The 15,717-nt window shown below is 34.4% G+C and overlaps 1 protein-coding gene and 1 long non-coding RNA gene across 2 annotated transcripts in view; both read left to right on the plus strand.

Annotated features, from left to right (window-relative positions):
• The window catches only part of LOC137039708 (CD48 antigen-like), an 87,300-nt gene that overhangs the window by 39,330 nt on the left and 32,253 nt on the right, over positions 1-15,717 (plus strand). The window contains exon 4 of the mRNA XM_067414982.1: positions 2,892-2,904. Within this exon, the coding sequence (XP_067271083.1) occupies positions 2,892-2,904 (13 nt within the window). The remainder of the gene's footprint in view (positions 1-2,891; positions 2,905-15,717) is intronic.
• Positions 8,511-12,423, plus strand: LOC137039409 (uncharacterized). The gene is made up of 5 exons (XR_010897638.1): positions 8,511-8,916; positions 11,273-11,340; positions 11,502-11,586; positions 11,743-11,819; positions 12,104-12,423. It is a non-coding gene; the product is annotated as an uncharacterized lncRNA (long non-coding RNA).

The raw sequence follows: 15,717 nt of genomic DNA on the forward strand, positions 1-15,717 counted from the left end.
TGACAGAGCAACCAAGTTCTGAGCCTCTGGTTTAACCAGAGAGACAACACAAGATCCGAGGATCTGAATCTACAGCTTATGAGGCAGTGACAGATACGACAACGTTCTGAGCCTCCAGCCTGTGAGGAAAGAGACATTAACCAACACTACGTTCAGAGTTTTAGTCCAGCGAGACGACTACAGCACGTCCCGAGTCTCCATGCTAGAGAGACCAGAGCAGATTGACCAACTTCTGAGTGTCTGGTCCAAAGAGGCAGAAGACACACAGAGACATTTGCAACAAGGTTAAGCTCAGGAGAGCAAACCTTCACTTCAAGGTTCCTTCGTCTGCGTGTTCCAGATTAAGGACCTTCTGCACCTACTTCAGGGCCTCATCTGCGTGTTCCAGATTTTAGGACCCTTTGGTGCCCCAGGAGATCAGCATCCCACAGATCTTCGTGTTCAAGGCTGTTGAAACAGATTCCAGCTCCTTTCTTCACTGCACTGTCTCCCAGCAAAACCAGTGGAAGAAGTCATCACCATCGGACTGCTTACTCAACCACGTGGAACGTAAATATCACTTAACCAAACCTCTTTCTAGAGACCTTGGCATTGTTGTATATTATCAGTATATGATTTTCTAATTTACATTAGAGGTAATATAACTGATGCTAGTTAATAACAAATAATCTTTCGTTTATTTGTTTAATGCAAAATAAGGTTCTTCACCTTAATTTCGGAGAAACAACAGTTTATCTTTCCATAAGATAACGTAACTCTTCTATAGCCACACTTAACTTACTCACATGCATTTTATGCATTTTACGCACTTTATTCCTTTATCATTCATTGTATTCATTTAGTAGTTGTGTTAATTTGTCTGTTTATCTTTTGTTAATAAAATCTATTTTATTACAATTGTGTCCTCCTTGTGCTGATAAAGCAGAAAAGGCTCTACAAGTTAGAAATCTCACCAATCTTTCAGATAAATCAGCTGACCAACTCTCCCCCCCCCCCCCCCTTTACATTCATTATAAATGACTGGGCAGCCTCCTGTGCGGAGTGTTCTCATACAGCCAAGGTAAAAGGCCTTGACTAGCTAGTGTCCCAAACTAAGAGGGGGGAAGGTGGTCATCTGATGTACTCATAACCAAACCTTAAGTGACGTGTGATCCAAAATTCACAACGTCAGCGGTGAAGTGAGTACCAATCACTCTCTTACTTAGTGTCCTTGGGTGGACAAAAGTAAAAATCACTACACTAAAAATACATGTGAAAAATTACTTCTCATTGTTCTCTGGTCAAATATTTATATGCGATTAAAATGCGATTAATTTCGATTAATTAATTACAAAGCCTCTAATTAATTAGATTAATTTTTTTAATCGAGTCCCGGCCCTAATTTAAACACGAGGAGAGTCTCTGCGTAAAGACCCACACATGGCAGATCAACGAGCGGCTACATTTCTCTCCGATATGGTAGGAGATTAAACTTAATGTGGAGGATTTGAACTGTGACGAATCTGACGATGATTACAGGGCAGATAAACGGGGACGGGATGCACATAGCTAAGCGACAGAGTCCATTAAAGATGGCGAAGTAGTATCTTAGTAGTAGTATCGAAGCTTGCATACTTTTCTGCTACACACTCAAAAGTATATACCTTTTCTTCACAAAAAGAGTACATACTTTTAGGACGTAGTATAAGTAGGCGAATTGGGACGCAGCAGCAGACTCAGACTGAGACTGAGCACTCAGTCTCTTGCCCCGAGTCCGGAGAACACTCAGACTCAGTCTCTTGCCCCGAGTCCGGAGAACACTCAGACTCAGTCTCTTGCCGAGTCCAGAGAGCACTCAGTCTCTTGCCCCGAGTCCGGAGAACACTCAGACTCAGTCTCTTGCCGAGTCCAGAGAGCACTCAGTCTCTTGCCGGGCCACTTGCTCCACCATGGGTATCTTCAAGCCCATCTGCTCAGCCTTCTTCTTTCTGGTCTTCTGCTCTCCCTTAGTCTACAGGCCTCTTCTGCTCCATTGGCCTGGCCATCCACTTTACCTCCCTCCAGGATAATTATAAGAGTGTCTGGAAGCACTCTTTAGGAAGGGGGCTATGTCAAGATCAGCAGTGAGAGTGCTCGTGTAGGCCACTCCACCTCAGACTATTGCCATTTCACCACAGACTTTACCCACAATACTCAATGCCCAGACACATCATTCCTGATTACATCTACCTGTCTCATTTACCTTTTTAGCTCACCCTATAAAAGCCTGTGTGATTCTGTCACTCTTTGTTTAGTCTTGTTTAGTGAACGCTGCAATTCTGAGTGTTCTCCCTGGTCTCTTGTCTTCTGGTTTTGGATTAATTGCCTGTTCCCTGCCTTGTTGTGTTCGTTTGTTTGGACTGCCTGCTGCCATTGCCTTCTAGTGATGGGCAGACAGATGCTTCATGAAACACTGAAAGAGTTGAAGCAAATGTGCCGCATTGTGTCAAAGCTTCGAGTGACACCTATTCAACACCCATCTCCACAGAGATCCCTGCTGGTCAGAACAGTGTAAATGCAACAAAAACCCAAGCCACACATGCATAAACCACCTTTTACAAATCTATTGCAAATGTTTTATTGAAAATAAAATGCAAATAACTAATCCTCTAATGAAAATAAATATTACATTGTCAGTTTTGTTTGTTCCATGGATGGCTCATCTAAACAACCAAATACGAGACTATTAACTACTATTATTCCTTTTAATTATATTAATGTCTCATTAAAACATCTAAAAATTTACAAAACTGATCAGAGATCAGGTTGTTCAATGGCTCTGTGACTGCTCATGATTCATGGGTTCACAGAGATCATCGCCCCTATTAGTGAACCATTGACATTTCAAAGTGTTATGAACCATTTTGAACCAGTGATGAAGTAACAGTGATTAATTCACGTGACAATATTTTTTTTCTAAAATCTGATTACTTTAATGAATAGTATCCATAATTTTTGCTCTTAAAAGTTTTTTTTTTTGCAGTGTTGTTCATATCTGAAGCTAAGCTATAAGTACTAATCTGTTGGCCATTTGCACTGCATTTATTTGGGTCCCTTTAATCAGGCTTAAAATTGTATTATTATAAAGGTTATAAAATCATTGCAGCATGATTATTATTAATAATGATATAGATATATATATATATATATATTTATTATTATTATTATGGGACAACATAAGACAATACATCTTGAAGGACATTGTATAACAATGTAAGCGTGTAATAAATATGTGATAGACAAATTTAACTCAAAATCTGTATTTTCTTTTTGTATTCTCTACAATAGAATTGACTTGATTGGATTGGCCTTGTCCAGAAAGACCAAAAGAGGGACCAGCTACAGCTCCTGCTGCCTTCTTGATCAACACTGATCTGAGGACAGTGTTGACAAATCAACAACATCAAGTTATTTGTTAGTTGGAAGTTTATCAAAAATGTATCTTGATGTTGATAAGTCAATTGTGATTAATTACTTCATGTTGTTAATTTCATTATATGGTTTTAGGCCGTTGGATAGTCGCATAACTAATGAGCTGTCATTCTGATTCATCCGTCCCGCGGTTGTTTGCTTCAGGTGAGTACGGAAAGATTTCTGAGGTAACAATTCAATTAAAAACTTGGAAAATGCCTCCTCCTCAAAGGAATGTAATTCGGATCAGGTGGCGAGTTATCACAAGTTATCATCCTCCTGTAAGAAAACACAGATTGACAGAAGGTAAATGTCACACAAACACAAAGATCCTAGAGACTTTCCCTAAAGTTTCCCTAAATATTTAACTGCATCAAACTTTCATCTGTACTACAGAAACATACATTTGAAATACTGTGATTTCAATATCACATTTAAAATGCTAAAACTGTTGTATTGGTGTTTTATAATGAGATGCTTGCTCTCTGAACAAGAATGAACACTGTTTATTTTATTAGGTTTGTTTTAACAGTCTCACCGGTGAATATCTGCTTCTGTAGTGTTAAAAAAAGATTTTCACATTAATGCTACTAAATGCTCATAATAATAAACAAATGTGAACTGCATTTATGCTACACTCCTAATTATAATTATATAATAAATAATAATATAAAAATGTATTCATACCACTGTTCTTTTGAAGTCTATTTTGCACAGTAAATCTCATATTTCTTGTTAAATATCATAATCAAATGTCATAATGTAATACTCACATTCTGTGGTACTTCTCTATGACTCCTGTGGCGATGATAGTAAATCCCAGCAGCGGTTCCAGCAGCAGCAAACACCAGCAGAACAACGACAACTATTCCTGCTACAGCACCTGCAGACAGACCTGAACCTGGAACAGATGAAGACATCCATCCAATATTTAACAATAATTTTGACTGAGATTCACACTTCATCACTTTAGTCATCATTAATTGAACTGCAACAGTAGCTAAAGCAGCATCACAGCACTGTCTATATGCAAACTTTCTGCTTTAATTGGAATTAATTAATTCTTGACTGATGAATCCGAACGTAGTGTCAACATGAATAAAGTGATCGGGTTGATGTGCGCATCACATTTCAAATCACATTTCTGGAAATCAGTTTCCAGATAAATATGCTGCGATTGCTTTTAGCTGTCTTTGGCTTACCAACGCATCTGAATTTTTTTTTTGCCTAAGAAACCAATGCAGATATCCCAGAAAACGAAAGCGCTGCATGGTCACACAAATCGGATCTGAACAGTTTTTCAGTCGATTAAGGCTTACATGAAGGTTTTTCAGTCCGATTGAGCCGTCAATCTGATTATAAATGGATTATTTGGTTGCATGTAAACCAACAGGTAACCGCAGTGCACACTGGGAAAATGTCTAATATAATGCATTTACCATGTTAATTACATTAGACAAAGCGTTATCAAGTCAAAGCTCCTTTTGTTAAACAGTCCACTACCCAACACTTATTATTGATTGGGTCTATCTAAAAAATATTGCATTTTTTTTCTCCAATTCCTCAAAGGAAAATGGATTTAATGATGGGATTATATACTCACCAGTGACAGAAACACTGAATCTCTTCACTCTGGTGATGCTGAAGCTACTGTTGATGATCATCATCTGTAGTTTATATTCTCCAGAGTCTGTGTTTGTGGTGTGTGTGATGGTCAGAGATCCAGTCTGATGATCCAGCTTCAGTCTGTCTCTGAATCTCTCTTTACACTGATCATCTGCACAGATCTGACTCTGATCTCCAGTGATTTCAGCGATGAGAGCGTCATTAAAATACCACATCATTGAATCATTTGTGTTTTTCATTACACCAGGAACTAAAGTGACAGATTCTCCCTCCATCACTGACTTTCTCTTCACTTCATCTCGATCAGCAGCAGAAACACCTGAAACACAAACCAACAGATGATGGAGGATCTTTTACTGGAAAAAAACACAAAAAAACAAGACAACAAAAAACTCCACAAGAAGAACTCTATCTTGACTTTTGATCTGAAAAGGAACAATTTGGTTTGTGCTTTTTAACTCTTTTTGCATCCTTATTTTATATCAAATTGCTCAGCAAGTTTGTAAAGATGTAAACTGTATGTCAATTAATATACAAGAAAATATCAATGTAAAAAATATATTAACATATATATATATATATATATATATATATATATATATATATATATATATATATATACATATGTGCCTTAAACATATATAAACTGCATTTAAACATTAATTCTGACTCACCACTGACAAAAACATTGAAGATTCTGTCACTGCTGTCACTGCTTCTGATGATCTTCAGTTCATAATCTCCAGAGTCTTCAGTTCTGATGTTCATGATGGTCAGAGATCCAGTCTGATGATCCAGCTTCAGTCTGTCTCTGAATCTCTCAGTACCTTCATTACACTGAACATCTGTACAGATATAACTGAAGTCTCCACTGATTTGAGCAATACGAGTTTCATTACAATACCATTTAATAACTTCCTGTTGGTTTGTTTTAACACCAGTGTGAAAAATGACTGAATCTCCCTCCTCCATTGAGACTGACACTCTATCCGAACCAACACCAGACGCTCCTGAAGAAAGACAAACCAAAAAACAAGCAGCATTGAAAGGGCCTTCAAACAAGCATGTCAGTGAGGACGGCAGGCACATTAAGACTGTATGGAGCTTTACTCTTTCATTGAAAAATATAATTGCACAAACCACTTTTTTATTTGCCGATCAGATGCGTGTGAAAGTTGTGTTCATTACTATAGCAACCAGCCCCCTAATTTTTTGAGACAGGAATTTTGTTTTTCGACTGCAATCCAAATTACAAATATTGGAGATCGTCGTTTCCCCTGGCCCCGCCACCTCCTCCTTCACCTGACGCTTACGCAGGTTGCCAGCTTGACGCAAAAGGAGCGCGATTGACAATGAAAGCCACCCTGAAAGTTGATGAGTTGATTTATCTACATTTTAATAATCTCTAAAAAGAGATTTTTAGATGGATGCCGAGGCTTTTTTTAGGTCAGGTAGAATCTGTGACCACTGACCCAGTTTGTTTGCTGGCTTCCATGGCTGCAGTATGCTGTGTTTTCTGCCATCTGGCAATCTGTGGTGTTGAAATACTATTGGGTAAACTGGCATTATGTGCATTATGACACACCAAAACAAAAACAGACATTCCGACATGTAGCGTTGTCTTTCAGAGAAACAAAATGTGAACTTCGCATGTTTCCTAAATATCTGCAAACACATTATGGTATTTTTGTGTTTTAGTAAAGTAAAAAACTTACATACAGCACCTTTAAAGTAAATTCCTGCAAGTGCACTAGCCTAAACAAAAATTCAGATACTCCGAATTAGGAATATGTCTGTTTTCTTTATAAATCAATATTTTCAAACAATGTAAGTTTATAAAACAGCATGTAAAACTATAGGAAAACTATTTAAGTATTTAATTGGCTAACTTACTCAATCAAAAGAATAAACACATCTACAAGCAAGTAGGCTTTACGTTGAATACATAATTGTACTTTATGTAGGCCTAACTCGATAAAAAGATTGAGTACAAGTATAAGCCAAATATACTTACTTAGACAGTTCTGTACTGGCATGAAGTTGGTTTGACGTTAGACGTTTGATATTCGCAAATTTAGGGACCGTCTCTAAAGTTGCATACGACATTGGTATGCACGTTTCAAACTTCAATAACATTTGAATGGAATAATTTACAGTCATAAATCCAACTGTACAGTGATCATCCAGGTGTCGGCTATCATGCACATCTTTTATATTTTTGATTTATATTAAAATACACTGTCAAATCATACTTAAATATTGCTGTTTTTCACTACTGTATATTGGCCCTTGTGAAAAAGAAGTGTGCTTAATTGTATTGAAAGTGTATTTTTTGTGCACTTAATATATTTAAAGTATATTTTTTAAAAAGTGCACTTGTAGATAATATGATATAATTAAAATTAAGTGCCACTTAAGTGTACTTAAAGAGAATACACTTTAATGACAATATTTCTAAACACACTTAAGTACACTTTTTTAAAATTCACTTTGTAATAATATCTAATTAATTCGTATTTTTAAAAAGTACACTTTCATGACAATATTTCTAAACACACTTTAGTACACTTATAATAAGTGTACTTTGTAATAATATATAATTAATTTGTACTTTAAAAAAGTACACTTTCATGACAATATTTATAAACACACTTTAGTACACTTATAATAAGTGTACTTTGTAATAATATCTAATTAATTTGTACTTTAAAAAGTACACTTTCATGACAATATTTATAAACACACTTTAGTACACTTATAATAAGCGTACTTTGTAATAATATATAATTAATTTGTACTTTAAAAATGTACACTTTCATGACAATATTTATAAACACACTTTAGTACACTTATAATAAGTGTACTTTGTAATAATATATAATTAATTTGTACTCTTAAAAAGTACACTTTCATGACAATATTTATAAACACACTTTAGTACACTTATAATAAGTGCGCTTTGTAATAATATCTAGTTAATTTTCACTTAAAGAAAGTACACTTGTATGACAATATTTATAAACACACTTAAGTGCGCTTTTTAAAAATGCACCTTGTAATAATGTCTACACCTAAATTTACTTAAACCATTTTAATTATGAGTTTGTTTCATAAAGTACACTTATTTTACTAATGACAAAGCACATGGAAAATAAATGCTTTTTAAAAAAAAATTGTTGTCCAAATTTACATTGGTTAATGTATTTTTCTTCAAAATTTCACTCGCTTACACTCTAGTACAACATACTGTTGAAATGTTATAACTAGCTCCTATGAACTCAACTACAAGTGTCAGTTTTCTACATAATTTGACATTGTCAATCTTTATGAGAGGAGTTGCCTAATGTACTGTAGGCTACTTTACATCTGTGTACAGAATACTTTCAATATTATGTTGTTGTATGGCGATTAAACACACATTTAATTGCATTAATTGCAAGAAAAAGTTGAACAAATCTAAACCAAATTAATTTGCATTAAAATTCAGTTAAAATAGGCTACATTTAATTTTAATCAGACTCTAAACATGATTGACTTTTAGTTAGGTGAATGAGTCAAGTTCTCTGAAATACAGTCCAACTACACAGTGTTAGAACAACCTGAACAGAAATGGATAATTAATAAGTGATTTATAATCAACATTTAATGCACGAAATATCTTATTTTATATTTATACTTAATATTTCAATGCGCATGCGCCAAAAATACTACGTCATGATTTTGAAAAATGCGCGGTCCGCCATGATTGCGTCATCGAGATGCGTGAGGGAAATGAAGGCAGCTGAAGAGAACAGACAACAGAGGAGCGAACCGTTTGCATCATTACGGATGAGACGTTATATGCTACAAATAACGAGTCAAGCAGGGACGTGCACAGGGGGGTTGCTCAGGTTGCCCGGGCAACTGCCCATATGCCCTTCTCGACTCACGTTGCCCTTCCGAGGTGGAAAAAAATAAATAAAAAAATCGTACAATGGATGCAGAATTGCACGTATGCCTAGATACAAAAAAAAAAAAAATCGCAAAGCCTCGTTCACTTCCATATTCGGGTACCCGTCTGAAAGTGAAAGTCAAGCAATTGCTTGGGGCACCGAGCTGGCCTGGGGCCTCAAGACAGCGACAGGTTAAGAATAAAATGCAACGACAAACTGCTTGAGCGCCCCTTTGATTGCAGTAAAGTGCATTGACACTGTTATCGGAATCCCCCTCAAGGGGGCCCTCTCAGTCGTCGCTGACAACAGCCACCCAACCACGCAATCTCTGCTGCCGGCAAAATACAAAACCTCCTCGGCGATCATGAAGCGGAATTATGCTTTAGGAAGCCAGAAAAGAAAAAAGAGAAAAAACAAGATAGTGGTAAGTGATAAATTACACTATATATAATAGCTTTATTTGTACAAAAATGGTGTAATTTTGCAGCAGGTAGGCTAGCAAAAATATGTTTATGTTAGCTAACGTTACCTGCCTGGCAAATGCTGCTTGTAACGAACAGTTAGTGCAACTTTTTTTTTCGAACGGATGGAATATGGTTACTTACTGTAATATGTTTTTTTTTAACGGGATAAGGAAGAAGCAGATCTGTTCCAGAATAACTTTATCGTATTTAATGACATAAAATTGCTATAGCTTTGTAATAGGTTTTGATGAAAGTGGCATAGCATGCTATACTAACTATTTTTATGCTATGCATAAATAACCTGGAATAGTTAATATAGCATTAACTATTATTATAAACATTATTTAACCAGAAAGAGGCAGAGGAACATGATTTTTTCCATAGCTTATCTTAATGTGCTAGTGTCTGGATATTTGGTAGTAACAGTTTATGCAAATATGATATTATTTTTATAAGTTACCAATGGATCTTGAACAGTTACTTTATTCGGTGTGGCAATTTTTACACTGTTGCATTTTGAAGTACAGTATCAGGACAACCCACATGTTTTACTGTTACTGTTTATTAACTATTTAACAGGTATTATAGTCATCTGTTGCAACTTCATAATAACCATCCAGATAATGTTTATAGACAGTTTACAAACCAACTAGTAACCCTTAACAAAGTGTTAGGAATATTTGGTCTGTCTATCTATGTAATGTTTATAGATGTTTTAAAAATGGTTTCTTAAAGTTTTACAAACATTTTTTAATCATTACCCGTTTATCTGTAGAAAGTTAGCCATGTCCAATTTGCTTGGGGCCCCCAAAATCCTTCTAACTGCCTTGGCTGAGCCTGCATGAGCGGCACTAGAAGGAGATTGTCGCCGTTGTCGAGTGAGACTTAACGTTGTCGGAAAGGTATAACAAATGGACGATCATAAACTGTTGATGGCAGTTAAATTAATATTGTCTTTTTTTATTAGACTATTGATATTGACTGGTTTGTGTTCTTTATTGGTATAGGCAAGGGAAATTGCCTCAAACGCACCAAAATGCAGGAAATCACATCTACCAAATAAAAAAAATTCTTGGGGGAGAAACTCCCAGACCCCCCTGCAAAAAAATAGCCCCACCTATAATATTTTTCCTGAGCAGAACATAAATACCACTAGGGGGCATTGAAATAATAATGATAATGGCAATAACAATAATTTGTAATTGGACAGATCATGAGGGGTGGGGGTGGGGTGGGTGGTTTCGGTTGGGGGGGGGGTTCCCTTTTTTAGGTCAGAGCAACTGCCCCTCAAAAATCCTGTGCACGTCCCTGGAGTCAAGTAAGTATATCTTGATATAAGCTCTCTTGATTTTACATTTTCACCGTAACATGGTAGCTCTCTATTACGGTGTAGTTATTTAGTTTAATCGCAGATAGGATAGACGCACTATGGACTCGGGAGGTGAATTAACGTTAATCATGTTTCCTATGTATTTATTGTATTATTCATATTCATGTAACTTGTTATCTAAGATTGCATTATAATAATTTCTTAAATCGGAATGTGATCGCCGGTGTGGGCATGTTCAATGAATTTGCCTGCTGTAACGTTACATACAATATTTGAATCGAACTCCTAACAGTTACTTTTTAAATGGACAGAAGACATTTAACGTTATATACATTTATTCCATATATTAACTTAACGTATAACAACATCCAGTAATGAAATAATGATTTTAATATGTTCTTTTCTTTTTGCATTTGGAGAGTAACGTTAAGATGTTAAAGTACTATTTGTGTTTTTAATATTTTGTGCTTATTTTATTTTTTATTTTGTAGGATCAATACAGATGTGTTATTGGAGATCCAGTGCAAGCTGTGTGGAATCACAGAGCCATCTTGATGAGGTCAAGTTAATGTTAATTATGAATTTATGCCCAGCCATGACACAAGCTATAACATTGCTATCAAGTCTTTAGCTTTTAAATGCTTTGCACCTTGTCCATTTGTAAGTAATACATTCCCACTTGTGCATTTCCAGATCCCCTAATCATTATATATTTTACAGGCCACACACCCAAAGGAATGGAGCCGCAGCATTGCTGTGCCAGGCGTGGTAAATGCAGGAACATCCTTCATGGAGATGGTGCAAGGTAAGCTGAAACTTGCAAGGCAAGATGAGAAAAAAATGCAAGAATACTTTTCTCAATTTACATTGGTCTTGGGTTATTTATCTATATTTAAGTTATGTTTAATTCCCTGTAAAGTAGGAATAAAAACCATTATTAAAATGTTCTCTATTTTTAAAGTCCAGTGTCAGCGAAGATGATGTGCTCAGTGGGATACGTGAAGGAACCTCTCCAATCATTCTACCCTGACGACTGAGGTAATTCATCACATAGGGGATGCAGTTGTGGTCAAAAGCTTACACACACGTGCAGACTAAACTGCTTCATCAGGGCAGTACTAGATAAAAAAGAGACAACATGCTCATTTTTATGATCCCTCTTATGGCTATTTCTTTTTTTTCTTCTTTTTTTCATACAGATACTGCTGTGTGAATATATACTGTACATCTATCGTTTTAATTTAATTGAGCCAATTATAATAATGGATAGATCTGTTTTATAAACAAGTTTTTTCTTTGCGTTTTCTTTTTCTTTCCTCAAGGTATATTTTTTTGCTTTCCTGCCTCTTTGGAACATGTCCATTCACATCTACTGTGGAGAGATGGTGCACCAGTTTCCTACTGATGGAGAGCTTCTCGGACATTGACATAAACAGCACTTTCCAAACAACTTGAAAATAGTTGGTGACAAACAATTTTGTGTGCCTTTGGAGTTCTTCAGTTTTTTTTTTTTTTTTTTTCATTCACTGTAATGCTAGAATAAGATTTTAGAATAAACCTTTTGGTCCTAATTTTGGTGCTAGAAAAGGTTTAAGAGCTTATAAGTTCAGTAACACTTTACAATAAGATCTAATTTGTTAACGTTATTTAATGAATTGACCAACATGATCTAACAGTGATTTCTTTTTATTTATTTATTTTATTTAATTTTTTACAGTGTTTATCAATAGTTGTTGACCTTGCTTAATAAATTATAGTTCAAAGCTAGTTAATTAAATTTATAGTCATTGTTCATGCAAGTTAACAATGCATTAAATAATTAACATATACACCTTTTGATTTTAAGATTGCATTAATAATAGGGGTGTAACAGTACACAAAGCTGACAGTTCGGGGAGAGAACACTAAATATAAAAATGCTTTCTTTTTTTTTATTGGTTTACTGAACAAATTGTAATTGTCCTAAACTAAAGGTTTCTTAAAATGTTCTTAAAAATATAATATAAAAAATATCTCTACTAATTATGATTATTATTACCTTTATTTAACCAGGAGAAAAACTCACTGAGATTAAAATGTCCTGTCCTGGCCAAGATAGGCAGCTGTGTTTGCATGTACAGTTATACATAAAAAGTCACATAAAAAACATAAAACATACAACCAGTCAAAAACAATTACACACCATTAATTTACTCTCAAAATGATGTAGTAAAATTTTAAAATGACTAAATGTCACCAGATCTTTTAGCTTCAACTCAGTCTGGAGCAAATTCCAATCTGAGGCTGCGACATATTTGAAGGACGTTTTACCAAGCTTAACTCTAACAAAGGGCACACAAAGATTATAATTTGATTCAGAATGTAATATATAATTGCCTTGTTGTTTCTGTTTAATCAAACGATAAAGAATGCTGTATAGTGTAGACTATATAGGGAGGCCTTACTTGCACTCCCATTGTATGCAAACGTGTAAACTTCTCATAAGACCGTTTTTGCATTAACTTATAAATCTAATTATAGGTTAGATTTTTTTCAGGTTTTCAGGTTAAGTAGAATATGATGAATATATAGGCTAATATAATGCATACATTTAGTGACAGAGTTCATCTCTCTCGTGTTTTATCGACGTCTTTCTGTTGTTGAAACACTGAACGATTACACAATGTGATACATTTGAGTAAGTTGTAATGTATCCTTAACATACCTTCTGATGTTAATTCATGTTTATTCTTTGACTATGACAAGGTGATCACATTCACTCGTGCCGCAGTGCTGCTTGAACTGATGTGTCTTTACAGTGATCTGTCATGTCACATTAAAGAGCATCAATATGGCATGACTGGAATTTAATGATAAAATTGACAGAATACATATGTTCTTATGGAAACTTGTATTGAAGTGTGTTCCACTCATTAAACAAGCCGTCTGTTAACTGTTAAAGATTGCATTCGTACCGCTCGGTACACACGTGCACTGTACCGGAAGTCCTTTACCGAACCGGTTCGGTATGAATACATGTGCCGTTACACCCCTAATTAGTAAATGTTGAAATTAACATGAACTAAGATAAATAAATGTTTATATTATTATTCATTCTAGGTTCATGTTAAATTAAGTAGTTAACTAATTAAACGTTACCCAAAGTTTTGAATCTTAGTGTTGTACATGAAACGATTCTTTTCTTTCCATTTGTTTGTATTTATTCATCTGTTGTGTGAGGTAATTTTCTGTGATGGGTAGATTTAGGTACCTTTGAATGAGGGAGATATATAATAATGCATATAATTACATATAATTGCATATAATCCTCATTGTCCTCCAGACTCTTTCTAAATGAATTTGTGTTTGTGTAAATGGTTTTTTGGGTTTTTCTTGGGCATCAAAAAAAAGTTTTTTTTGTATATTTGTTTTACAGATTGTTTTGTCAATAAATGTAGAGGATTTAAATTTGGATGTGTTTATTATACGAAATTGCAGCTGTATTATTTGAAAAATGTAATTATGAATGTATTTCATTATATTAGAGTGTACATGTAAATTACGTTAAGGTATATTTTAGTTCATATTAATTGCTTGTTTTTAAGACAGTAGAATGGATGTCAGTACATTGAGCAGTGCACTTTAATTACAATTTTAATACACTAGAAGTGATTATGAAAGTACATATAAAGTTGTATTTAAGTACCACTTAAGTTGTTCCAAAAAATCACTCTTAATTGCAACTTATTGTATTTTATTTCAACTTAATATATGATAAATTTGAAATCAATTACATATAATGTGTGTTAAGTGTGTCGAAAACATTGCATTTAATTCACACTTAAGTGTATATTTAGCTGACATTAAAGTATGCTTTAGTTCACATTAATTGCTTGTCAGTACATTGAGCAGTGCACTTTAATTACAATTTTAATACACTAGAAGTGACTATGAAAGTACATATAAAGTTGTATTTAAGTACCACTTAAGTTGTTCCAAAAAATCACTCTTAATTGCAACTTATTGTATTTTATTTCAACTTAATATATGATAAATTTGAAATCAATTACATATAATGTGTGTTAAGTACACCGAAAACATTGCATTTAATTCACACTTAAGTGTATATTTAGCTGACATTAAAGTATGTTTTAGTTCACATTAATTGCTTGTCAGTACATTGAGCAGTGCACTTTAATTACAATTTTAATACACTAGAAGCGATTATGAAAGTACATATAAAGTTGTATTTAAGTACCACTTAAGTTGTTCCAAAAAATCACTCTTAATTGCAACTTATTGTATTTTATTTCAACTTAATTTGTGATAAATTTGAAATCAATTACATATAATGTGTGTTAAGTACACCGAAAACATTGCATTTAATTGCACAATTAAGTGTATTTAGTATAAGTATATTATCTGTGTAATAAGTACACTTTATAAAAGTACACTAAAGTGCACTTTTTTTTCACAAGGGGGCTCATACATAAATATGTCATAATTTAGAGCTCAATAACATTTGAATGGAATAATTTACAGTCATAAATCCAACTGTACAGTGATCATCCAGGTGACAGCAATCATGCACATCTTTTATATTTTTGATTTATATTAAAATACACTGTCAAGTCATACTTAAATATTGCTGTTTTCACTACTGTATATTGGCTCATACATAAATTTCATAATTTAGAGCTCAATAACATTTGAATGGAATAATTTACAGTCATAAATCCAACTGTACAGTGATCATCCAGGTGTCGGCTATCATGCACATCTTTTATATTTTTGATTTATATTAAAATACACTGTCAAGTCATACTTAAATATTGCTGTTTTCACTACTGTATATTGGCTCATACATAAATATGTCATAATTTAGAGCTCAATAACATTTGAATGGAATAATTTACAGTCATAAATGCAACTGTACAGTGTTCATTCAGGTGTCGGC

The sequence above is a fragment of the Pseudorasbora parva genome, chromosome 14 (genome assembly GCF_024679245.1).
Source record: "Pseudorasbora parva isolate DD20220531a chromosome 14, ASM2467924v1, whole genome shotgun sequence".
Lineage (NCBI taxonomy): Eukaryota > Metazoa > Chordata > Actinopteri > Cypriniformes > Gobionidae > Pseudorasbora > Pseudorasbora parva.